General features: G+C 37.4%; 1 protein-coding gene across 2 annotated transcripts in view; it reads left to right on the top strand.

Moving 5' to 3' along the window:
* The window catches only part of RNF145 (ring finger protein 145), a 54825-nt gene extending 37476 nt beyond the window's left edge, over nt 1-17349 (top strand). For both annotated transcript variants that reach the window (XM_081826252.1, XM_081826253.1), the window contains 5 exons: nt 2274-2414; nt 5416-5598; nt 12263-12410; nt 13308-13664; nt 15725-17349. In XM_081826252.1, coding sequence (XP_081682378.1) covers nt 2274-2414; nt 5416-5598; nt 12263-12410; nt 13308-13664; nt 15725-16108 — 1213 coding nt within the window. In that variant the 3' untranslated portion in view covers nt 16109-17349. The remainder of the gene's footprint in view (nt 1-2273; nt 2415-5415; nt 5599-12262; nt 12411-13307; nt 13665-15724) is intronic.
* The last annotated feature ends 10606 nt before the right edge of the window (nt 17350-27955 follow it).

Here is a 27955-nt window from a genome sequence, read left to right as displayed (position 1 = left end):
TTTCTTTTAAGATTTTATTTATTTATTTGACAGAGGGAGAAACAGTGAGAGAGGGAACACAAGCAGGGGGAGTGGGAGAGGGAGAAGCAGGCTTCCTGCAGAGCAGTACCCTGGGATCATGACCTGAGCTGAAGGCAGACGCTTAATGACTGAACCACCCAGGCGCCCCTGCTATTGTTTTTTAATGTAAATATTATGGAAGTTTTATGAAGAATTTTAAAATGATCCAAAAAGTAATTCAATTTAAAGAGAAAGAGAAATAGAATACTTTGGTTAGGATAATAACCTAAGTGTGAGACTGGGATTGGTCATGTTTTAAACCATATTATTAGCCATTAAAAAGCACAATCAGATCAAATGTAGCATAGTGTAATAGGCTTAACAAATCAGTAAGCCATGAATGAGTTTGGACTTATTTACAAGGTAAGAAAGTAATACTGAAATTTTTAGATGAGGCTTAGGTGTCTTGACAAAATGATTTTTCTCTCTATTCTGTTTTATACATAGAATAGAGTACCCCTTCTAAATATAGGAATGTTTAAATTTGTTTTTTAACAGAGAAGTTAATTGGTTCTTCTGTTAATTTCTATCTCTGTAAGCATGCTGCTTTGTGCCAGATTACATTGGTGTGTTTGCCTTGCCAAAGAACAACTTATTTACAAAAGGAAGATTGCAAGTTTATCAGCATACTCTGACTAAACAAACCAACTAAAAAACCACATGCAAACAAAAACTTTGTTTTTGCAGCCAGCAAATAGAAACTAAAACCAGTAAAACATCTCACTGAAGAGAGAGAGGAAGAAAAGTTTTATGAAGTTTTCCAAATTCTTTCACTTCCCCAAAGTTAGGTTGAAACCTTTTGCTTTCTTATGTTCTCTTTTGAAAATACCCTTTTGAAAATGTAATTAAATCATACTGCTTGGGTGTAAAAGATTTCTCTAAATATTAAGACAAGAATAGAGAAATTGCATGGATCATCAGTAAAATTTTCAGGCTTTTCCAGTGAGAAGTAAAATTTTTAGTATATTTTTAGCCATGGTTATTACTTTTTAGTTACTAGACAATTTGTTTAAACATCCTGCATAAGGATTTCTCTGAGAAAATGTCACATTTCAGAAATTAGATTTGTAAGAATGCCATACAGTCATTCTTTTAGCTATCAACCACCATGACTCATAGATATCTTGACTCCTAAAAGAAAAACAGATATTTTTTTCTCATCATAATGTACATTGGTCTATGGAAAAGTAGATGTTTTCACTTAAAAACTTACTTATGAGCAGTTAATTGTGTAGGAAGAGTGACTATGTAGCAGAAGCACAGCGCTACATAGTAAAGGATAGGTATTGATTTGCCTGAATGAATTCCTCATGCATACAAATGAAATTCTTAACTGGAATTCTCAAACTTCTCTGAACATTTGTTAAATGCTGTATAAATGTTAAATCCAGATTATTAGTACATAATATTACATATGTTTGTAAAATACTTGTTAATAAGTTTCTAATATGTTCAGTGTAAGTATGGAATGTATTTCCATAAAGTGTGAAAGTATTTACAAGCTTTAGTTAGTGTAAGGTCTTCCAGTTCCTGTAAGTGGTATTCATAGCGAACTTTTATGTTAAAAGTTGATGATAAAATTATTTTTAAATGGTCTTAGGTTATATTCTTGGATATGCTTTTGAAATAACCCAGAAAAAAATGCAATTATGTAAACCTAAATTAAATTAAAATTTAAAGTATTAATAATATGGAAAATACTGTTGTATTGAGAGGAGTTGGGAGCTGCAAAGTCAATATGGGCCTTCCCTGGTAGCAGTTTGGTCAAATAAGGAGTTTTGACAAGTAATCATATTAGCACAATTTGAATAGTCAACATTTTTCAGAAGGTACTATGGGCAACTATATATGAGTCTTTTTTGAATATTATCAGCATGTTAATTATACGTTTCTTAGGGTTTGAAGAAAATTTAAGCCCTTAACTGCTTTTGAAAGAGGTGATAGATAAATAAAGAGAAGACTTTGTTTCAGATATGGTGCTGTGTACTGAGTATTTGCCAAAGAGATTTAAAAAAATGTAGGTTAGGATACTAGAAGAATGGATTTAAATTATTAATGGAGTGGTTAGGTGATTTTTACGTCAAATTTTGGTTTGGGGTGTTTTAATTGATGAGGATCAGATCAAGGTTGGTGGCTATTTGAAGGCTTAAGATGGTTTTATTTCAAATGGAAAATTTTTATCTGTCAATATTTCCCCACCCCCCTTTTTCTAGTATTGCTGAATGCTGCAGCACTCCTTATTCACTTTTGGGTTTGGTCTTCACGGTTTCCTTTGTTGCCTTGGGTGTTCTGACACTCTGCAAGTTTTACCTGCAGGGTTATCGAGCTTTCATGAATGATCCTGCCATGAATCGGTAAGTTCTTGACTATGGATGCCTCTAGACATTTAAATATTATATATAACTTGAAGAGGTAATGATGAATTTCAGAGGAAATGGAATTTTGAGATTTTTTTTTGAATGGTTGCAACTATTTGGATTTAAAATACTATGAAAATATAACTGAATTTCCATATGTAAAAGATGAATTTTTACTGTATGTACATATGAATGTATATTGGACACTTTCCTAGATTTAAGAGATTTTTTTCATGGGGGAGGGGCAGAGGGAGAGAATCACAGGCAGGCTCCACACCCAGTGCAGAGCCTGACATGGGGCTCAGTCTCACAACCCTGAGATCATGAGTCATGAGCTGAAATCAGGAGTTGGACACTTAACCAACTGAGCCACCCAGGCGCCCTAAGAGATTTTTGATAGCTTGCTTTTTCCCATTTGAAGTTTAAGTGTAGACCTGTTAAAATCCAATTTCTATATTTGATACTTAAAAATTTTTTTTGTGTGTGGACATAATTTGGATACTGACTGAAGTTTCAAAGGATGCATTAATGAGAATGCAGAATAGTTAATCTAGTTATTAAATCACTAAGATCAGATATTGGGAAACCCTATTTCTAGAAGTTGTCACGATTTCTGTTAAAATAGGAATTTTTAATGGTTTCATTTATATAAATTTATATAATCTTAAAGTCTTTAAATCTTTATGGAATGTTTCAGAATTAGTAGATGGTGAGTATCTTGTAAATTGGAGGAAACATTTTTTTTGGGGTGTACAATATTTTTTTATGACAGAAGAGAAAAAAGTGCTTTATAATCTTCCTGCTAGTCCCAGCTAACACCTTTATAATGACAAAAGAGGGAGGAGGGCAAGAAAGAAAAATAATTCATATATAAGCTTACAAATTCACACCATTCAGAAAATATGAAATGGGAAGTGACACCTCTTCCTCCCCCTGCTTGCCATTTCCTCTCCCTGAAGGGTAACAGCTTATAATGGTTATTTTAAAATTTCTTTCTACACACACTTATATATTTGCTACTTTTGTTTTTGTTTCATTTCCACATACTATACACAGTTCTGCACTTTAGTTTTTCACTTAAATATGTTTTAGATGTTTTTTTATGTCAACACAAAGACATCCTCATTCTTTTTGATAAAGGTATAGTATTCCAAAGTATGGATGTATTTCTTTTTTTGTTTTTTTGCTATTAAAAAATGGTACCTTTGTATATGTCTCCTTTTTTTTAACTCTTAATTAGAAAACTTTTAAATTAGGGGCGCCTGGGTGGCTCAGTCATTAAGCATCTGCCTTCAGCTCAGGTCATGATCCCAGGGTCCTGGGATCGAGCCCCGCATCGGGCTCCCTGCTCGGCGGGAAGCCTGCTTCTCCGTCTCCCACTCCCCCTGCTTGTGTTCCCTCTCTCGTGTCTCTCTCTGTCAAATAAATAAAATCTTTAAAAAAAAAAAGAAAACTTTTAAATTAACAAAGTTGAGAGAATATACCTGTCATCCATCTCCAGTAATATAACCAGTCTTCTGTCATGCATGCCCCTGTCTACTCCACTTACTTTGTCCCCTCCATAATCCCCAGCTGCCTTTGTTTGGTGTAAATCTCAGATACAATACCATCTTACCCATAAATATTTCAGTCTCATTGTCTCATTTGAAAAAGCGTAACTACAATAGTACATTCATTCCCAGTAAGAGAAGAATTCCTTGACATAAAATTCCCAGTTGGTGTTCATATTTCCCTTTTTTGTGTTTTTAACATTTTGTTTGTTCAACTTCAGATCCAAATAAAGCCCATATGGCAGTTGGCAAACTATTTTTTAAGTTTCTTTTAATATTTAGGTCCCTGCTGTGTCTGTATTTTTTCCCTTTCATTTTATTTGTTGAAGACACCAGATAGTCCTGATTAGTTTTTCAGAGTCTGGATTTTGCCAATTGTATCCCCGTGATATCACATAACATGTTCTATTATTCACTATATTTTCTCTTATATTTAAATTTTTTGTAGTACATCCATAGGGTAAATTATTACCAGTAAGATTATTGAGTTGAAGGGTATATACATTTCTAAATTTATTAGCAAGTTTTTCTCTAGAAAGGTTTTATCTGTTTTATCTCAACATTAGTCTCCCCGTTTTTTCTCAGAATTCCTTGTCAATGGTTGGGTCATCAAACTTTGAAATATTTACTCATTTGTGGTTTTGAAAACTGGACCTAACCTTTGTTCATTTATTTGTGAGAGTTCTTTATAAATCAAGTCAATAAGATGAAAAAAAAGATCTCAAGATTTTTTATGTATTTTCCATATGGAAACTGAATTTCAAGAAAGTTTATATTTATGTCTTCTCTAGTTCTTACGGTCTACTTAAAGAGACCTTTCCTACTCCAAGATTATGAAGACATTCACCTATGATTTTATTTTTTATAATCAAGATACAGCTCATGATATAAATATAATTCAGTGGATATCTAAGAATGGTAGAATATCTGGCTCATTAGCAAAGCCTGGTTTAGAACACTTTTATTTATCCTAGAAGTTGCTTTTTATCTCCTCAGTGTATGCTAAAATAATAGCTATTACATTTTGCACACATATAATGGTATATTATGACTGTGTATTACTGTTACATCGATGTTCTATATAAGTTAATATTCTTTTTTTTTTTAAGATTTTTTTTTTTTTTTTTTAATTTATTTGACAGAGAGAGACACAGCGAGAGAGGGAACACAAGCAGGGGGGGTGGGAGAGGGAGAAGCAGGCTTCCCGCTGAGCGGGGAGCCCGATGTGGGGCTCAATCCCAGGACCCTCGGATCATGACCTGAGCCGAAGGCAGACACTTAACGACTGAGCCACCCAGGCGCCCCTATAAGTTAATATTCTGATCAGGTTTTTTGTCTAAGTCAGACTAGATCACAAATATGTAACAACAGTGTAAGTCTTTGGATTATTTTCTCTTGGAATGAAATGAGATTCTGATTGTTTTTCTGAAAACGTATGCTTTTTTTAGGGGCATGACAGAAGGAGTTACGCTGTTAATCCTGGCAGTGCAGACTGGTCTGATAGAACTACAGGTTGTTCACCGGGCATTCCTGCTCAGTATTATCCTTTTCATTGTCGTAGCTTCTATTCTACAGTCTATGTTAGAGATTGCAGATCCTATTGTTTTGGCGCTGGGAGCATCTAGAGACAAGTAAGAAACTTCCTAAAAGAAATTTTTGTAATATTCTTTATATGAGTTTGTTGTCTGAAGATTTAGATAATATTTAGAGACAGAAAATGGATGAATAATTGGTATTAGCGTAAGGTAACAAGTTTACCTTTTTATTTTTCTATATGTTTGACTTTTCTGTTTTTTTCCTCAAGATTCTTATAGTTAGAAATCACATCAAAGGCCATGTAATTACAAGTCAACTTTTTCTTCTTCAGAGAAATTTAATTAATACTTTTTATATTCAGTTTTAAAATGAAGAATGGAGAGCATCAAATTTAGTCCAGGAAATACAGTAAATAATATAATTTTATTCTGTGTAATGCTAAAGCAGAGAAAGCGTTGAGAGAACAGAGAAAATCATTTGAGGGAGAGAGAAAGGCTCTCAGGCAGTCATAAAGATAGGCATTTATGGAATAATGGCCTCATCTGATGGCCTTTAGACAGTTTTAACTTACTGAGGTTTTAATGGGGATTCTTGACACCTTATGGGACCAGGTGAAATTAATAGCTGCATTCATGTTCATGCCATATTACAGAAGTTCTCTTAAGGAATAAAAGTCAAGTTATTATTTAGCTCTTTAAGGTAGAATTAGGCTTACTATAGTTTATACAAGGACATTCTATGAAGAATTACTAAAAATTCAGCACCACTGTTTCTTTCCAGCGTCTGTTGACATTCTGGTGATTTTTGAAATAACCTTAATTTGTTGCTTCTTTGTTAGTGTTTTATGAGTAAGGGAACAGGCAGTCTTTTGGGAGATAGAATTTTGACAGCAGATTTTTAAAACATTTCAAATTAGCATTTTAATTACAGTTCATCAGATTTATCTTTTTATTCCCATATCCCACATTGCTGAACATTCTGAAATTTTTCTCAAATGGTGGAAAGGCTGCAAGAGTCAATTTAATTTAAATAAGCTTAGAGCTCTTTGATTTGTTTCAGATAATCATTTTAATTAATTATAGTTATTTGAGATTTGGTTTTGAGGTTTAATGTATCTCAATAGAAGCATTTAAGATGTTGAACTCAGTGGTGAACTTGGTTAAGTAGCCATTTAAATGGGTTGTTTTTGACCTAAGTACAACACTATTTTGTCATTTCTGGCAGTATCATTTAGTAGTATTACTTATACAAATTAATTTAGCATATACTGATAAGACTAATATAATACTATAGAAAGTATCAGAAAAGAGAAAGAAATACATAATTCCACTGCCGTAAGAACCAGTAAATCCAGTTCTGATTCCCACCAGGCTGTTGGAGTAGCCTCATTACTGGCTTTTTTCTCTAAGGTCAAATGGAGAGGAAATTTAAAAGGAAAGGAACAAAACTGAGAAGCCCTGTGTGTGGGTGTGGGGTGGTTAGTTTGCATCGTTGTCAGTGTTCTTGCTGGTGTCCACTGCAGCATTCGCCTAAGGCAGGAGGGGTTCTTGGCTGTGAAAGGATGAAAAAGTGATGAATTGTTACGGTTAGGTTCTTCTCTCCCACCATCACCTGTGGTAAATAAGAGAGAACTGTCAACAGCCAAATGCCAGTACTTTTTAAAAGAAATGAAATCGAAGAGTATGAGAAAAATGTAGCTGATTAGAACTGACTCAAGAAGAATTTAAAAACTTGGATAGTTCTGTAACTGTTAAAGAACTGGAAGCAAATGGCAAACATCCCTTGACCCAAATGGTATTACAGGCAAGTTCCAAACTTTGAAGGAACAGATTATCCCTATTTGAAACACACACTTCCAGACAATAAAAAGAACACTACCCAACTCATTCTGTCCGGCTGGTATAATCCCTGTATGGAAATCAGACAACTTGAGAAAGATAAAGTTTTATTTCACTCATAGCAGGAGGTACTATGCAGATTTGTAATATTGGCTGGAGTATAGACAGCTTGAGCACTGGAACAGAGAGCCCCCAAACAGACCCATATATGTTGGACTTTGGTATATGACAAGGGTGGCATGTCCAATGAGTGGGGACAGGTGGTACTCTTCCGTAATGTTGCTGGAAAAAATGGTTTCTATTTGGAAAAGGATAGAATGGGTTCCTATCTCACACCATAAACAAAGGATCAACTCTGGAATGTTAGAGACCTAAAATGTCAAAAACAAAAAATTATAACTCACATAGGCTAATATATTTTGGACTTTCAAGTAGGAAACAGTTTCTTAAACTGACAGAACTGCTGTGGGAGAGCAAGACTAAGAATTAGGAATGACCGTGATTATGAAAGGAAAGAGTGATAAATCTAACAATTACAGTTAATAACTTTTTAGACCTAAAGTTAACTTTACAAACTGGGAGAAGATATTCATAGTATTTGCACTTGCCCAAGAATTGGTATCAATATACAAATAGCTCAAATGAGCAAGAGAAATGGATGAAATACATTTTTATCTTTAGGCTTTTAGTGAAAGAGGAGACACATGAATATGAAGAGAGGTTCAGCATCTTTAGTGATAAGAGAAATGTAAATCAAGACCACACTGAAGTGCTGTTTTAAACCTGTGGGATTGGCAAGGAATGAAGGAAGGAAGAAGGGAGAGAGAAAGGGAAGTCAGCTAATTATCTAGAGTGGAAGAGGTCTAGATGACATGGTATCCCTGGTTTCTGGTGGGAGTGTGAAGTGGTGTAATCACTTTGGAAACAGTGTGGCCATTCTCTCCTCCTACATGTATATTCTAGACGTTCTTACACATGTTCAGTAAGGACATACAGAAGAACGTTCATAGCACAATTCACAGTAGCAGAAATCTGGGAACAACCCAAGTGACAATCAAGCAGGAAAGTGGGTGAGTAAATGTGATAATAGTCACTATGGAATATTAGAAATGCAGTGACACAGAAAACAATATGCATGATTCATAGCATTATAAAGTTAAAAAGTAAATCCCAAAAGATGACAGTATAGAATGTTATTTTTGTGTTAAAAGCAAAAATTTAAAATATACTCTTTAGTATACATATAGATTAATAAACAAAACTATAAAAAGGAAAAGCAAGCAAGAGAGTAAAGAACACAGATTCAAGTTAATGCTTTCAATGGGTGCAGGGAGGGAGGACGTGGAATAGGCAGGCCTGCTATATAGTTAAATGTGGGTTATTGTCCGGGCCCTCACTTTTGTATGGGGAGACAGGTTCATGAAGGCTTGTTACAATATTTAAGATAGCTAATTAGATTACTAGCTCAGTAAAAAGAGGGACACCCACAGACCAATGGTGACAGTGCATCCTGAATTAAGGATTATGACTAATTCAGAGTACTGGGGATTGAGAAAGGAAACGAAAAATATCTTAATTCTCAAATTAGAGAAATAATTAAGAGATAATATCAATAATTCATATAACACTGCTTCTCTCTGTCATTTAAGAAATAATTACTAGGGGTAGAAAAGCCTCACATGTCTTTGGAGTTGCTTGGACTAGAGGTAATTTCCAGTGTTTAACTTAAAAAGCTGTCTCAGTTTTAGCCATAGAGATAATTGTTGCCCTTATCTATAAATTTTATTCCAGTTTTTAACAAGGAATTTTAGGATAATGGTCCACTTACTCAAATTACATAGTAGATTTTCAAATGACGAACTTCTAAAAAAAATGGGTTGGGGTGAATGTAAAAATTTTTTATTTTATTTTATAGTGCTTAACCTATTAATAGGATAAGATTTCAATGTTGTTTTCTGCTATTCATTTTATATTTAATTTTAAATTAGATTTTTATTGAATTTTAACTATTTAAATAAGGATATTTATTTGTGTGTATAATATACACACCTATGTTTGTATATATGTATTTGTGTGTTGCTGTGTATACACATGCCAAAATTAGAAATAAAGTATAACTCTTGGCATAATGGTGTTTATGCTTCTCTCTGTATGTATATAAAAATAATATACTTACGTCTATATGTAAATATATACCTATTTTATATAAATGGATCATAGCTTGATTTTGAAAAATATATTTAGAGCTTTAAGGCAAATTAACCTATTAAAGAAAATGATTTATAATTTAATATCTAATAAAGTATAACTACTGTTACAGTAATTCCTTCCTGCCTGCCTTTCTTTGAAAAAATAAAGTAAAACTTTTTATGTTTTGGATCTCAAAGCAGAACTACTGACAAGTTTATGTTTCTCCCATAACTTTGGAAGGTAGAAAATGTTTGCAAGAAAAGTTGTAAAACAGTTCCCAAGTACCTAGCTTTAATTTTTACCGTAATAATAATTGTTCTCTGAATTACTAATTATAGAAAGTCCCATACAGTCTAGCATAATTAACTTTGTGTGTGGTTATTTTTCCTTATGCCGCCTTTTTTTTTTGTTTCCTTGAGACTGCATGGATTTGACATCACAGATAATGATTTTTAATTAAAAATTAATTTTTTTTGCAGCCATGAGCTCTAAATGATTTTGATTGAAATCTACATTTCCTCAATGATTAAATGAATAAATGTGCATCTTTTATAGGAAATCAATAATTTTAAGTTTTGATATTCAGTTAATAGATTGTAATTGAGTTTTGTGTTTTAGAAGAGAGGAAATCTGTTTGGGGTTCACACTGATTTCTTTTAGATTAGTGATCACTGTGTTAAAAAAGTATTCCACCTTTGGCTTTTATTTACCCAGGAAATGGAAATATCTAATATCTTTTTTTTTTTTAATCGTTTGTGGCAGCCCTCTATCTTTATTTGCTTGTAAATCAGGTATATAAAGTAACTATAAGTAAAATTACAGGGGGTAGAAATGACCTTTTTTCTGTTGTAAGGAAAGATTTTTCAAAGTTCTGCTTAAGGCACTTGTTGGGGAAGGTTTTTGTTTATGTATCTTTTAGAACTTAGTATACAATCTATCTTAAATTGGGGTGTATTTAAGGAATGATTTATTAGAATATTTTGATATATGAAGAGGTACACAAAAGAAAAAATTATGTCCGTTCTCCTTTTTGCTGTAACTATGGGGCTCCTTCTGTGTATGTATTCCACCATTGACAAGTAGGGTTCAAGTGGAATCCGAAACTGAAATCTAAGTCTAAGAAAGTCTCTTGATTTGTTGGGTGTCTTAAAAGCATAAAGTTTTATTATATGTAAAAAGTATATATATAATATATATACACACTAAGCTATATATAAAGTATATGTATACATTAAGCTATATATATGAAGTTATATATATATACTTACATATATATAGTATTCCCCCTTGAGATAACCATGATAACTTTTGTCTTGCTTTTATCATAGGGCTTTGCATTTGGGTGGATAGATAGGTTTGAAAAAAAAAAAGGTAGTAATAAATGGAAAATAATTTGAAAAATAGCAAGCAGAAATAAATATTCAAGTTTTTTTTTTTTTTTTTTTTTTAAGATTTTATTTCTTTATTTGACAGAGAGAGAGCACAAGCAGGGGGAGAGGCAGAGGCAGAGGGAGAAGCAGACTCCCCACTGAGCAGGGAGCCCGACATGGGGCTTGATCCCAGGACCCCAGAATCATGACCCAAGCCGAAGGCAGCCGCTTAACCGACTGAGCCACCCAGGCGCCCCTAAATATTCAAGTTTTATTTGGCACTTCAAGCTTTGAGCTTAAAAGCTGAGCTATGTGAAGGAGTTGCTGTTCTTTTTTTCAAGGAGTTTAAATTTGGGTGATAAGACATTTTTATGTCTGTGTACATATATATTATTTAGATAATAACTATAAAATATAAATAAAAATGTTTAGGCATACAACATATAAATATCTGTATCATTGAAACAAGACTACAGTTTTAGTGTATGATTGGCTGGTACCAGTGTTAAGAATTCTGAGAGGGTCAGTGATTCCTGGAGAAAGGATTCACATTACCTGATTAGTTTGAGCTAGCCTAAAGGGTTTGGAACAAGAGAGGGTGGGACAGAAGCATTTCTAGTGGGGTGTAAGCATGCTTGTGTTTTTCTGGGAGTATAGTTAATTAAGCATCTTTGCTTATAGTGAGGAACAGGTGTTGACAAGTTTGGACCGAAACAGTGGGAGTCGAGGAGCTCAGATGCCAGGCTAGCAAGTTAGAGAAGGCATTGACAATATTACGCTAGTAGAGCTTTAGGAAGATTAATCAGGCAGGCAGTGTCTGGGATAGATTGGGACTAGGGGAGGAAGACCAGCTAGTAGGTCCTACAACACAGTTGTTCATAGTTTTTCCGCCTCTAGCCCTGACAGATGTGAGGATTAATATAGCTGTTGGAGAACCATTCCTCTTAGTAATACTGCGCTCACAGTAGCAGAGATTTTCATCACAGTGTAACAGGTGGGGAGAAGACGTCTCATGACTTAAGATCACACATTATTGTTAAGGCTTAATGCTCCAAAAGCCTGAGATCACTGAAATTGGTAGAAATGGATGGAACTGAAAGTTAACTATTGAAAAAAATAAAAGAATTGAGGTGTTTGGCAATTTTGACTGAGTGGAGAGAAGAGAAAAGGTGACTCAGGTGGCTTTGAAATACCAGGCCTCTGACCTCTGTCCTGAAATCTAGTACAGTGACTGGCAAGGAGAAGGATGCTTAGTAAAGTATTTGGGAAATGTCAGCATGGCCCAAGACCTATCAGTTGCTAACATGATTGTTGTGGTCCTGGGTGACAGGCACTTTAAAGGAGTATTTTTCTTTTTCTAGGAGTTTATGGAAACACTTCCGTGCTGTGAGCCTTTGTTTATTTTTACTAGTGTTCCCTGCTTACATGGCTTACATGATTTGCCAGTTTTTCCACATGGATTTTTGGCTGCTTATCATTATTTCTAGCAGCATTCTCACTTCTCTTCAGGTAAGCCTAGGAATAATTAACTATATAATAACTGATTTTCTTATTTTTCCTTCCAGAAAAGGAATTAAACTTTTTTGAGATGAATGATTATAAGTGGCCTATTTAGGTGATAACTTCCTACTTTACTTATCAGAAAAACATTACACTGATATGAGCATAGAAGTTAGATGGTAGGTTATTAAAATACCACACCTATCTATGTCACTGTATTTTTTAATCAAGGTAATTAAACTTTGCAAATGTTTAAAATGGATACAGAGCTATCGTGTAAAGCTTAAATTGATAAGCAACTATAAAATATTAAAAGATTTTGTAGCTTGTTTGGAGCACATTTTTTAAGTAAATACCCACTCGAAAATATCCTTAGTTTCGTGATGTGTATGAATATATGACATATTTGTGTAATACACACAAAAATACGCACAACAGACAGTATTGCCCTGGAAATAATAAGCTTATTATAACTTGAAAGTGGATCTTTGCTACCTGATCAGTAAGAAGTAAAAGAAAATATAACACTGGCAACAAAGATTTATTCATTGTTCCTTGTAGAGGTAAAGGTTCTTTGAAAGTTGAGAAGCATGTACAACTACAGAATTAGGAAAATGTAAATAGAATTTTAATGGTTTTGGTGATTTGGGGAATAAAAGGAAAGGATGAGTCAGAGAAAAGTGATGACTAATCAGAATTTTTTTAAGAAAGTCTCAAGATACGGCTTTTTGGTATCAAATGCCTGGATTACTGAGATCCACCCACATTTTAATTAAACCATGGTTTCCTCTGATTCTAAATATGGCATCCTAAAAGTATTAGGATTGTTGTTATTGCTTAAAGTCTATGAAAAGTCTTTTTTAGTGGTCATACTCTGTTTTAAAATACATGTATTTTTTCCCCCAGGTTTTGGGAACACTTTTTATTTATGTCTTATTTATGGTTGAGGAATTCAGAAAAGAGCCAGTGGAAAACATGGATGATGTCATCTACTATGTGAATGGCACTTACCGCCTTCTGGAGTTTCTTGTGGCCCTCTGTGTGGTGGCCTATGGTGTCTCAGAGACCATCTTTGGAGAATGGACCGTAATGGGCTCAATGATCATCTTTATCCATTCCTATTATAATGTGTGGCTTCGGGCACAGCTGGGGTGGAAGAGCTTTCTTCTCCGCAGGGATGCTGTGAATAAGATTAAATCATTACCCATTGCTACAAAAGAGCAGCTGGAGAAACACAATGATATTTGTGCCATCTGTTACCAGGTAACTTGCACAGTAAGAATCCATTTGGGTGGGTTGTTGGTGTATCCCCTGGGACTTTAACCACATTAACCAAATTTAAGTTAAATTTCTAGGCAGAATTATTTCCTTGGTTAAAAAAAAAAAAATAGGTCTCAAATTATTAAAGACCTGATAGAATATTTCCATTTTATTTCTGAACTAAGTTTTTAATTTAGTCCCTCAAGTTCTAATTTATTGTTATTTTCAACATTGCTCACCCATAAATAAAGGAAAAACAGGTCAGGTGTATTTTATATTTACTCCCAAATACATATACATACACACACACATACGCACACACAATCAAATATATACTATCAATTCAGGAGTCAGCAACTTCTGAAAAGTGGTGTGCCAAGATTCTGATGGTTTTCCTTCTAGTATTTCCAGGATGGGGAAGAAGTATTCATTTACTTAACGTAGGTAGAGTATGTGTTTACCTGTGGGTTGATGGATATCTGAGATGGATACGAGCCTTTGTGTCTGGAATTGGGGGCCGGAGGATATGGTAGAGGCAGCCGGTCCGTGTGGCATTGTAGTTGGCCTTCCTGGCATCTTTGGCATGTGTGTTATGAATAGCTGACGACTGCCTTCTATTAAAATTGAAAGATAGTATTTAAATGAGTTTGGAACTATCACAGCAAAGAATAGGCCTACAGTTTAGTCACCAGTAACCTGTGCAGGGGGGTGGTTGGGGGGGTAGCAGCTTTTATAGCTAAATTGTACTGTTGGAAGTATGGATAGAAATTAAGGACCTTTGGGTCTTCGCAGAATAATGTTTTCCAGGTTGTTTTTGCATTTGGGGGACTAAGGAATATTGTAGGTTCCCCCCAAGTGAAGTGGCCATTGTCTTAGTTCTGCTTCTTGGTGCTTGGTAGCATCATCGTATGCAGGACAGAGCGCATCGAAGACAGGGCACATCAGCTTCAGCAGCCGATGTCTAAATATTCCATCTCTGGGATTTAAATAAGAGTCTCCTTTTGTATTTCCTTTTGTCACATCACTTTTTTTGAGGTGCTAGAACTACCTGCTGATATCACACAGAAAATGAAAGTCAAATTGCTTAACTTCCCAGCTGGCTGCTTTTCCTTGAATGGCTTTCTGCTTAAAAGTTGACGCCCAGGTGTTACCAGTTCTTGGCAAGGAATTTCTGTGACAACTACAACTCCTTGTTTTGGGACTTAAAACAAAATTAATGGTTGAGTCCCCAAATATGTATTCTTCACAATTAAATCATGTCCTCAGCCTTCCCTCCCCGAGTTTATCTTCTGCAAGGAACATTAATGCAAAGTATACCACTTCTTAATCCAGTGGTTATCAGACTTGAGTGTGCATAAAAGTTACATGGGTGGCTTGCTGTAACTGTAGATTTGCAAATGCCATCTTCAGATATCCCAGTTCAGTGGGTCTGGGGGCACCCAGGAATATGTGTAGTTAGCAAGCACTCCGGTGATTGTGATGCAAATTGAGAAGCGCTGGCTTATACAGACCCTGTCTTGAAGACTGCATTACATACGTTGTCCCTAATGAAATTGCCACTTCCTTGCCAATACCCTGGTGTTATGTGGCTGATTTTGTCTCCTTGCCAGTAATGTCATCATGGAATAATCTCTTCAGCTGTGTTGAAGCAGAACTGTGGGAAGTCCTGTCTTCATCAGATTTTCTGAGGTTCTAATTACACTCATGCCACGGGTGGGGGGGGGGCGGGGCAGCGGAGGGACCAGCAATCACACTGCAGTAGTTGTGTGATGCTCGTGTTCCATACGAAGACAGAAGCCAGTTAAGATGTTCGTTTCTTTCTCATTTTTGGTTTTTACTTCTTTTAACTGTTTAGCCAGTGGTTCTTGCATTGTTGTATAAAGGAGTCTCTGAAGGCAGGAGGATTATCACTATAATCTAAAATGAGTTTTATTCTAAAATCTGTGTTACAGATTTTCTATGGGGACTTTGTGGGAAAGAAATGTTGGAACTAGAACTTTTGGGATTAGCCGCGAAGATTTTAGATAATAGGCATTTATTGAGGTATCTTTCCCCCCTTCTAGGACATGAAATCTGCTGTGATCACACCTTGCAGTCACTTCTTCCATGCAGGCTGTCTCAAGAAGTGGCTGTATGTCCAGGAGACCTGCCCTCTGTGCCACTGCCACCTCAAAAACTCCTCCCAGCTTCCGGGGTTGGGGACTGAGCTGGTGCCACACCCTCCTGCGGGAGCCGCGCAAAACATGCTCCCGGAAGGAACTGAGCCTCCAAATCAAGAGCATCCTCCAGGGACTGGGATGCGAGAAGGTTCTAGGGACAATAATGAGTGCATTGCCACTAGGTCAGATAGCCAGGAAGGGACTTGTGACCCTAAGGAATATCCTTTTAGTGAAAAAGATGAAGCATGTCCTGTTGAGGTCAGCATAGAAGAAAAGAAGCAGAAGTAATGCTTTGATACTCTGGAGAAGTTAACTCACTATGAAATTCGAGCTCAGATTTGAGGAATGAATGTATGAGATGATGAGGTAGGAAACTTGACATTCCAAGGATCTGATCCACGAAGTACTCTCAGTGGAGGCTGTTTGCGTTCATCCCCCTGACATTGTGGGAGAAATTTTGCAATGTATGCTAATCAAAATGTATTTATATATCCTGTGCTGATATTTTGTAGAGGTTTGCCAAGAAAATTCAACTTCAACAACTTTAGAAGCTGCCCCTGACTTATAAGGGATAAATAAAATCAGATTTGAGTGCTTGAAAGGGGCTAAAAAAGGAGGATAAAGAGCATCAGGACAGCATGGGAAGAAGCGGGCAGAAGCAGAACTGACATTTCACTTTCTATGGGACAGGATCATTCTTACTACAGAGTATGAGTAGTGACCAGCCCTTTTCACCACCTCCCTTTCCCTCAGTTAATTGGAACTCAGTCAGGTGATAATTGAGTTTTGTACAGCACTGAAATGAAATCAAAGACTTAAGAGCATTGATTGTATTCCAAGATTGAAGCACGCTCATACTTCGTATGTGCTTTAGGGGAGGGGGTGGGAGGGCACTTGGGCCTTGCGGGTGCATTCATGTAATCTGAGACTCTTGAACTTTATGACGGAGTCTTCAATATTTTGATGTATATGGAACTTTTGTTAATATATTGTATACTGTGTCGGCTGTGTGAAGTAAACTAAAACTCTCATGAACACTTTGGGGTCCACTTTAGTGTAGGAGACCAAAGTGGGAGGGGCTTTAGGGCACTGATAAAGGCCCTAAGTGTACTTTTCAGTCTGTGTAATGTTGAATTCTTGCGACTGAATCAAAACAGTGTTAAATTATGGCAATATTTGCACTTTGGGAATGAGTACTTAACTGTATGATCACACTCTGCAAATGCCACTTTTAAAGCTGTTAATAGACTTTGCACCTTTTCTTTGACAAGGATGTGTCATATTTAAATTTTTACATTCATCATGGCTACAGGTAGAACTGGGGAGGGGGGAATGTAATTTTTTATGGGAATTTTGATATGAAAAGAAACTAGTCATTTATTTATACAATATAGGCTTGGCTCAAAAAGTGTTTTTCAGACTCGATATTCCTAATGTGGGATGTGACTTTATTTTATTTTTAGTAGCAAATTTGGATGTAGACTGACAGACATAGCTGAATGTCTTAATAAATTTAAATTTGAAGATAACTATTTTGTTCCTGTGATGATGATTATTGTAAAGTATTTGAAATTCTGTTCTTAGGAGGTTTTGTTTTTATCCAACCAGGTTTCTTGTATCTTGATCCCTGTCAGAAATGCCTTGCAGATGGCAAAACTTTTTGATTGAGAATGACCAGCTCTTTGAAATCTACACCATTGGAAGCAAACCTAGCTTTGCATTAGAAGCATTTGGGGAGAGCTTTTTTTTAAAAAAAAATACACATTTCGTGGATGGACCTAGAAGGTATTATGCTAAGTGAAATCAGACTGAGAAAGACAAATGCCATATGATTTCACTCATGTGGAATCTAAAAAACAAAACATGAATAAATGAACAAAAGCAGAAATCAGACCTATAAATTCAGAGAACTGATGGTTGCCAGACGGGGGAGATAGGGGGCCAAATGGGGGAAGGGGAGTGGGCAGTACAGACTTCCGGTTAGGGAATGAATAAATCACAGGGATAAAAGGTACAGCAGAGGGAATATAGTTGATGGTGTTGTAATAACGTGTGGTGAGCTCAGCAGAACATGCAGAGAGATGTCGAATCACTGGTGCACACCTGAAACTAATATAACATTGTGTGTCAACACACAACCATTGTGTGTCCAAACATTTTTAAGAATTACACATATCTGAACCCGACTTCAGACCTACTGAATCAGGCTTTGGGGGTTTCTGAGAATGTGCTTTTCAAAGCTTCCTGGGTGATACCAGCAGTTTTATGTTTAGAAAAGAAGCTAGACTAGAATGCCTTTCTCCCTGCGTGTAGCTCAAGTGGCTCACCATCCTTGGCAGATGGCCCCCTCTAGTGGTAGGCTGGTAGTGACCTCTGATTTAAAACTGACTTATCCTTTGAGCAAAAGGTGCGTGTTCAAATATTAAACTCTTTGGTGCTTTGTCAAACAAAGGAATAAAATTACAGGTAAAGTTGGAATCATTTATGGCATAGTGAACTTGGCCATTTTTTAGCATTGTTTACACTTCTGGCCAAAGGACTCTGTTCCTATAGATCATAGGAAGAGTACTCAACTGTTTTAATAAAATTAGAGACTTCTTTGTATCAGTTTCATGTTATAATACATTTCGTATCTCCTACTAGCACAGAGACCCCAGCTCTACTTACCAAGTCACATGAGCCTCTCAGGTCAGCAGCCTGGTGGACAAATCTCATTCTATTCAGTGTATATATCCTATTTTGTTTCATTCAGGAGAGCTATCTTAGGTTGTAGGAACAAAACCCCTCAAAATCTCAAGTGGCTTTAAAACAACAAAAGTTTCTGTCTCACGCACACTTCCTATGTGACTGTGGAGTTGGCCGGGTGCTCTTGTTTGGTGCAGACAACTTGGATGGAGGCTGCTGGAACAGCCACTGTTGAACCTTCCTGATGGTCATGGCTGAGACAAAGGGCCCGGGAAGACGGTCCATTAGCAATTCAGTGGACGTCTGCCCCCTCCGGTCACCCCCCCACCGGCACAGGACGCTGCAGAAGTTCAGTCCCCGCTCTGGGGCCTGGACAGAGAGCACGTGAGCGGTGCGGAGGACGGTCACACCGCAGCGGAAGCAGCACCTAGTCTTATTTACACAGTATTCAGACTTCGGGAGCACACCTGTTGGAAGTATACTGACTGGGAACCTCGGACTTAATTTGCTACTTGTTCCGATGTGCTGGGATTGTACCATTGCGTGATGCCATCCGTATTTCAGATTTCTATTTCCCCATCATTTTTGTAATCGTTTCCAACTCACTGACTTGACTGAAAGAAGACAAAGTTTAACCATCTCTGAAGAGAAAACAGAGTTAGATTCGATTTCTCCTCCATTGCACTTGATCAGATTTAAGTGAGAAAATACAACATCCTTTTGGGGCCCTTTTTGTGTCCACTTGCTGATTTCCACTGTTTTTCAGACCATGGGTACATACACCCACTCGTAATCAGTTTTCTCTTAAACGCTTATTATCACCTTATGAACTTGGGCATCAAAGTTAGTACTCAACCATCTAAACCCTCATACTAGTTATTAACATGCATTTCCACTTTGTGGTGTTTTCATGTTATAAAACTTGTTCCAGTGATCTAAACCATGCTGTTGGCACAGTATGTCTCTAGAGGTCTGCTTTTCAAACACTGGCCCGAACACGAGGCTCTGCGATCCCCTCATTAGGGCTCCCATGTTGTCTCTGAAGTATGCCTGCCATGTTTTCATGAGCACATGACATCAGAAACACTCTGCTTTCCCTAAAGGTTTTGACGTTATGTCAAATTGTGAATTGAATTGGTTAGTGGAGAAGGAAAAATTATATAGTTTCCAAGTTTAAAAGGGAGGCCTTTTCTCCTACGGCTCCAGTAATGGGACAAGAGCCTTACAGAGCTTTAAGGAATTAATAACTTGAATATGCTAAGTTTTGAAAAAAAAAAAAACACCTTCAAGAAAATAAGTTTTACACTCTAGTTGTTTCTACTCTGGCTTTCACAAAAAAGTAGAGTCCAGTATTAGAATCCTGGCAAGTTGAAGGTAGGAATTACAAGGTTTCGATTGTTTTTTTAAATCCTATATGGTTTTTAAAAATACTTTTTCCTCATTTTTTAAACACTGCTTTTGATTTGGAAAGCAAAGTATTTTTTAAAAGATTTTATTTATTTGAGAGAGAGCGTGAGCATGGGGAGAGGCAGAGGGAGAAGCAGGCTCCCTACTCAGGACACCAGGATCATGACCTGAGTTGAAGGCAGATGCTTAACCAACTGAGCCACCCAGGCGCCCCAAGGAAAGCAAAGTATTTAAAAAGAATAAAAATCACCCATAATTTCACTTTTGGAATTAGTCTTTTCAAGTTGCTTTTATAGTCAGTGCTAACAGAACTCCCCTTGTTGACAAGTACACCCCCACTCACGCAGGTGTCATTTTTACTTCTATTTTTAAAGTCTGCTGCCTATCGTTCAGCTTCTGAAATTCAAACACATTCCAAACAATTCCATAATTCATCCGTTAAGGTACACCTGTTTCTCCCAACTTTGAAAATACAGAATGTTATGACTATTTTTAAAGTTGCATTTAATAGATCGCACTTGCTTGGAAAATAATAAAAATACTAGGAGCAGCTTGCAGAACTAATTATTCTTGTGGTCACTCAGAAAAAGACTTCCTTCTCCAGCAGATTTGACATTCGGTTGCAGTATGGTTCAGAGGGAAGTCGGGACATTTCTGGTAGACTGAGTAAACCCTGCTATTAACCATGCTTCTAGAGTCATCCATTTTCCTTGTTCTTACTAAAACTGATGTTGGTGTTCTCCTAATCTATTTTTTATGAATGTTGGCTGTTTGACCCTTAGTTTTTCTTTCTATTCTTAATAGATATAAGTAACTCCTTGCTTTTCTATTGTTTTATATGCTCTAAGGTAAAAGAGAATGGCTTCTGACTAGCTGGAAATAATTCCCACGAACCTAGAAGAACTTCTGTGTCAATTCTAGATGGAATACTCTATTACTTTCCAAATGAGAACTTGCCAAACTGAAGTCATCTCTCCGAGTGGCACCAAGCCTGCTAGTTTCCCCTGACAATCATTTACCGGTCCCCTTGGATTTAGGCAGATCGGCACAGAAGAGGTGAGAAGAGGCTTGACTAAAGGCTAGAGCTCTGGGCTATAATTTTTATTCCTGGTTGATCTGTGTGATCCTTGGCCAGACTTTGTTTTTCTGGGCTTCAGCTTCATCTGACAAAATGATCTCTGAGGTATCGTTCTGCTCTTACGATTTTGCCCATCTGTATTTCTAATCTTTACCATGGACTGAGTGATAAGCTTCATGTATTTTTTTTTAATGTGCTGTGCCAAATATTAAACTTAGTTAGGGTTCGGATTACTACTGTGTTTCCAGTGCCTGGGACAGAGCAGGAGGTCTCTAAATATCTGAGTGAACAAATGAACTTTATAGGTGGCTCCTGTATAAACCCCATAGTTTAAAAATGGCAGAGGATTCTGTTAGTTCTAGGGTCAGAGAGCATAACATTACGTGCCAGCAAGTTGAGGTCATTTCTGTGAGTGGTTTTTGATTATCCAACTAAATTCAGATCCAGAACTCAGAGCTTTCTAGAATAGAGATTACAAACCTGGGGCATTCAGGTGAAATCTGGGCTGATGAATTTTTTCTTGGTTTGGCCTCAAAGGTGCACTTCTAAATGACTTTCTAAAAAACATTTGAATTAGTTGCCAACTGTTTAAAAGTTGCAGGCCTATACATACAAATCCAATTTCTGGCTTTTCTTGGAAAATTGGAAGAGCTGGTATTGGTCACTCGTTCCTGCCTGGCAGCAGTTGGCAGGGGCTGAAGTGGGTCAAACGGGCTTTCTCCCTTACCCCAAATCCCCTCCCCACCACTACCTGCTCTTGGAAATTAGATTGTTATCATCAAACTTCTGTCCAAGTAGGAGATGACAACTCAGATCTATTGGCAAACATGGCTTCTGCTTCTCATTTAATGACATTGTAGAGTGCACATACTCTGTGTGGATCAAAGCGGAGAAGAGAAGAGAACCAGGAGCACTGTGCATAAATTTGAGGTTCACTTGTGCAAGTGTAGAATCTGTATTTTCAGTTTTCTTTAATTATAGTAGTCATTAAGAAAAATCAGTAACCAAGTGTTTCATTTGAATGTATTTTCAGTTTGGGTCTACACTTGACGTTTGTGGTATCACCACATGATTGCATGGACCTGGGCCAGGGTTCCTCCCTCGTTGTTGGGCACTGGAAGCCGGTGGGAAGCTTGTGAAAACTACAGATGCTTGGGCGCAGCCCCATGGATTCTGACTGGGCATGTTTGGGATGGAGCCTGAGTACTTGTTCTTTTATAAATTTTGCAGATGATTCGGATCCATCAAAATGTGAGAGCCTTTGATCTAGGGCAAATATTCCTGCTATTTTGGTTGTGGTGGTGGTGGGGTTCTTGTTTTTGGAACTATTGCTTTTATGGAAGGAGTTTCTTAAAGTAGAAATAGACCTAGAGATGTGTGCCTGTGGGGAACATTTATGGCTGAGGACTCCAAGCAGCGTACAGGGCTTCTCTGCAGTGAAGCAGCAAAGCCTGGCGGGCATGTTGGTGCAGGTGCGCAAGGAGACCTGACCTCGTCTACCAACCATTGTGGTTGATTAGCCACCCAGAAATGTCTGAAACTATTTATATTTTCAGTTTTACATTGTCAGTTTTTTTCCCACAAACATACAGAATTTTGGAAGTAAACCAGCCTTCAGGAGATCCAGAACACTTGTCTTATTTTAACAAGAGAGCGCACTATTCAGTTTCTCCAAGGCCACACGCAGCTGATGGCTGAGCTGGGAATAGTTCTTAGATCTCTGAATTCCAGTCTAGGGCTCTTCCTATTTTTTCTGCTCACCTCAAAAACAAAAAAATTGAAATATCCCTGTGTATTCGGTTGTATTCAAGAGAACTGCTTTGTTAAATGGAAAGGTATTATATGTGAGCTTTGGTGAAAAGACGGAATCGTGAAAGTTTCTGAGATAGCATAATATTTAAAACTATCAATCTGGCATCAATTTTTATTTTATTTTTTTTTTAATTTTTTTTTAAAGATTTTATTTATTTATTTGACAGAGAGAGACACAGTGAGAGAGGGAATACAAGCAGGGGGAGGGGGAGAGGGAGAAGCAGGCTCCCCGCAGAGCAGGGAGCCCGATGCGGGACTCGATCCCCGGACTCCAGGATCATGACCTGAGCCGAAGGCAGTCGCTTAACCGACTGAGCCACCCAGGCGCCCCTGGCATCAATTTTTAAATAAATTGTTTAAAAAGGGAAAACAAGTTAATAAAAGACTGCAGAATGAATCTTGATCTATGGCAAGCCACAGCCCACCAGGACATGGAAGTTGGAAACTGTTGCCTATGAAATGTCCTTGCAGCACTTACTAGGAAAATGCTCTCGGGGTAGTTAGAAGCCCCAAGTGGTGCAGACCATGTGATGGGAGAGAAGAGATAGACAGTGTGTGAGACTGGGGAGTCAAGTCATGGTTTAGAGATTTTTAAAATATAAAACTACTTCCTTCCCAACAGAAGTATTACATCACTGAGAGGCAACATGTGAGGGATAGATACAAACATTATAAATGCCCGTTTTCTTTCTAGTTGTTCAATAAATCTTTTCCAAAACCCATAGTCTTCCCTAAATTACTCTGAAACTCTTCCTTCCCCCTTAGAAAAGATGAAGCATTGCTGAAAATTCAAGGGGCACTTACATTTTTGTTATTATGAGCTATATTGTACAACTCACAAAGAAGGGAACTTGGAAGATGGGAGCCTTGGTCTGTGTTTCCGTGTTGCTGATGGTGGAGGATTGATTTCCTAAGGGCCGTGTGTGCTTCCCCCCAACCCCACCCTGAACCTTCGTAGTCTCAATGCCCCCTCTTCTCAGTCTCGGGCAAGCTGATGTCTGATGCCTCTGCCAGTGTTCGGGCTCAGAGCTGGCAAACTGGCACCTAGGGGGATCAGTCTGCCTGGCAACCGTGCTTCTTTCGCTTAGACAATGTTTCTAAAAAATTTGAGCTAACATTTAAAAATTGTGAGATTTCACATAAAAAATCTGGGTTCTTGAGTTCTCTGGGAAAATCAGAAAATCTAAGTCCATTCCCATTGTGATAGTCAATAGAAGCTTAGGAGCTCCTGCCCCTTAAACAGGCATCTACTCCCTGCCCCCTAACTATGCTCTAGTTAATGCATCTCAATAGAATATTCTATGAAGACTGTATGAAATGTTCTGTATCTCTCCTGTCCAACAGGGTAGTAACCATGTATGTCTTGAGCACTCGAACTGTAGCTAGTGGGACTGAAGAACTGAATTTGAGATTTTATTTAATTTTTATTAATTTAAATTTAAATAGCCATGTGTGCTAGTGTGACCATATTGGAATGAGTCTAGCTGATTATTGCTGAGCAGAAGTGAATGTGGGGCCAGTGTGAGCAGATGTTCGTTTTTTTCCAGAGCATCCAGGAATCCAGATTTTTTAATGAAGTCTCTTCCATTTAAAATTTTGGCTCCATTTTAAAAATGTGAAAGCCAAACAAAACACATTGATGGCATGAATTACATCCAGAAAAAAGGGTAAATAGGCACCCATAGATGCCCTCTACCCATTGGATTAATGAGCAGCCAAGGGCAAAGAGAAAAACACCTTGCACATCTGTCAGTGGAAATCAAAAGGCACAGTTGAAATGTTATTACTGCTCTGAAATAGAGCCTTACTTTCACAAATTAAAGTTGGTTGAAATTTTCACATGGCAGAGATTATATGCATCCTATCCTATAAAAGCATTTAACAAATGAAGTGTAGACTGAGACAAAGGACAAAGAGAAGGTCTTCGAATGAGAGGGAACAGTGAGGGCAAAGGCCCAGGGGCAGGAGAGGGCATAGTTGGATGGGAACCTAAAGAAGCTTCGTGTGTCTGCTCTGTCCAATATGGTAGCCACTAGCCACATGTGGCTACTTAAATTTAAATTTAAGTGAAATTTCAAAAATTAAAAATTCAGTTTCTCAGTCACATTATCCACATCTCATGCACTCAATAGCCACGTATAGCCAGTGGCTACCATATTGGACCTTCAAGATACAGAACATGTCTATCATTGCACAAAGGTCTACAGACAGTGTAGAGCTTAGCGACTGGAGATGGGCTAGAGAGATACTCAGGGACAAGGCCATGAGGTCCCAAGGGGGTTAGTGCCCCACAGTAGGAAGTGTGGACTTGGAATGAAGATTTTCTTTTAGGAAGGTCATGCTGCTGTCATGTAGAAAATGGATTGGAAGAATTCACGAAAGTGGATGGTAGAGCCCCTGTTAAGAAGCTGTGGCAGTACAGGGAAGAGATGAGGATGCCCCAGCAGTCAGACACTATCCACTTATCTACCACCACATCATGCTGGGCCTCGGACGTAGAGGGTAGTCATTACTTACAGTGCCAGGTACAGAATACCCACCGGAAATAGCTCTAATTCTGCAGACGAGACGCTGGGGTTCATAGTGGTTAAATAAATCAATCCCACAGACCACACAGCTAGTAAGTTCCACAGCTGTTGATTCTAGCCCATGGCTATTTATTTCCAAATCCTGAGGTTATTTTCTGTTTTTCTCTCTATACAACGTTCTCAACAACTTCCCCCCCACATCCAGTGAGTCGCTTTCTCCATCTGCATCCTCACCCTTTTCTGTTCCTCTGAAAATGAGAGTGATATTTCAGAGCAATTTTTCTTTCATACCTTCTTCTATTCCAAATTAAGGGTAATTACAGCTGGTTGGTTCAATGCCAGAACCCAACCTGGTAAGAGTCCTTTGTACATGATGGTATTAAATGTGTGAGCTTTTATAAAAATATGTGAGCCTTTGAGGAACTCTTCAGACATCTGGGGAATTTAAATGAGTAATTTATAATAGATTTCCCTGACCAGCATAATTCCCTAGTGAAAAGAACGGTGCTTTACCTCAAACTATATGAGGAGTTAGAAGAGACTTAGTAGCTGAGACTGAAATTCTCAAGCCTCTAGGTGCGGATTTACTGATTTGCTTTGCCCTTTTTTCATTTGTTTTTCAATAAATAAGACTTTTAAAATCTCGTAAAACTTTATTTACCCTTTTTTCTGGATGTAATTTCAAACTTACTGGAAAGTTGCTGGGAGAGTACAAAGAACCTCGCTGTACCCTTCACCAGGATTCATCATTGTTACCATTTTGCCACATGGACTTATCATTTTCTCTCTCAACACACACACATTATTTTTTGGACCACTTAAGAATAAGCTGCAGACATAATCCTGCTTTATCCCTGAATATTTTAGTGCGCATTTTCTAAGACAAGAACATTTTCTTATATAATCAGAGTAAAATGATCAAAAGAAGAAATTTAACACCAGCATGGTAGTATTATTTAGTCCACAGTATCCAATTCACAGGATTATTCAAATTTCATCAATTATCCCACTAATGTCTTTTTTTTAAAGATTTATTTATTTATTTTAGAGAGAGAGTGAGTGAGCACGGGGAGAGGGAGAGAGAGAAACTTCAGTGGGCTCCGCGCTGGGTGCAGAGCCCAACAGGGGGGCCCTCTCGTGACCCTGAGATCATGACCTGAGCTGAAACCAAGAGTCCAGTGCTCAACCCACTGCACCACCCAGGGGTCCCCCATTAATGCCGTTTATAGCTGTTTACAGCTCTTTTCCCCACACCCTGTGCAGAATCTAATCCAGGATTATGCATTACACTGAACTGTCACATCTCTTATAATCGAACAATTCCTCATACTTTTTGAATTTCATGACATTTGTATTTTTGAATAGAATAAATAACAATAGTGATAGATAATGTGTAGTGTAAACCTGTACATAATCTATAATCTATTGATTATGTATAGATTACAGTCTATAACCTATACATGAATACATAATCTATCCTCTACATAATATTTTACATATAATATCTACTATATGATACATACATGAATATACTCATGAATTCTTACACACTATCATCTCTTGGGAAGAGGTCTTCAAACGAGAGGGAACAGCAAGAGCAAAGACCCAGAGGCAAGAGAGGACATGGTTGGTTGGGAACCTAAAGAAATTTTATATATCTTTATATATCTTCTCTAATTATGGTAGCCATATTGGATATCTATACATATAATCTATTGTGTAGATTATAGATGATGTAAGAAATTTATTTACTAATAAATATCTACAAACAAATAGGTAAGAGATAGGGAAAGCTCTTCTTGCAGTAAAATGATAACTAATAAAATGTAGAACAGCATGACAGAACTAGAGAAGTCCCATTTTGCAACCATTACAATAATGAAGAATTCAGGGGACAATTATCAATGGATACAAAAACTAGTGGAAGAAAGTTTGAAGAAGAAAAAGGTATTTATATAGCCTCAAAATATTGCGCCACAAATCACTTACTAATTAGAAAGGAAAGGACAGTAACCGGGAGACGACATCTTAGCCAAGCAGTCAAAATGAACATCATCAACGATGGGACAAATGATCAACACGTGCTTCTTGATATGATGCATAAGGAGGGCACTACTTCACTTACATTGTATTACTGTTAAAAATCAATCCATTCATGAGGACACCTACCCCAACAGGGATGTTCTATAAAATGTGTGTTTTTTTAAATTTTATTTTATTATGTTATGTTAGTCACCATACAATACATCATTAGTTTTTGATGTGGTGATCCACGAATCATTGTTTTCATATAACACCCAGTGCTCCCTGCAGTACGTGCCCTCCTTAATACCCATCACTGGGCTAACCCATCCCCCCACACCCCTTCCCTCTAAAACCCTCAGTTTGTTTCTCAGAGTCCATGGTTCAGCTCTCCCTCCGATCTCCCCCCCTTCATTTTCCCTTCCTTCTCCTAATGTCCTCCATGCTATTCCTTATGTTCCACAAATAAGTGAAACCATATGGTAATTGACTTTCTCTGCTTGACTTATCTCACTTAGCATAATCTCCTCCAGTCCCATCCATGTTGATGTAAAAGTTGGGTATTCATCCTTTCTGATGGCTGAGTAATATTCCATTGTATAT

The sequence above is a fragment of the Leptonychotes weddellii genome, chromosome 7 (genome assembly GCF_054177405.1).
Source record: "Leptonychotes weddellii isolate Sample4059 chromosome 7, ASM5417740v2, whole genome shotgun sequence".
NCBI classification, from domain to species: domain Eukaryota; kingdom Metazoa; phylum Chordata; class Mammalia; order Carnivora; family Phocidae; genus Leptonychotes; species Leptonychotes weddellii.
The sequence above is the reverse complement of the archived record's forward strand: the minus strand, read 5'-3'. Positions and strand labels throughout refer to the sequence as shown.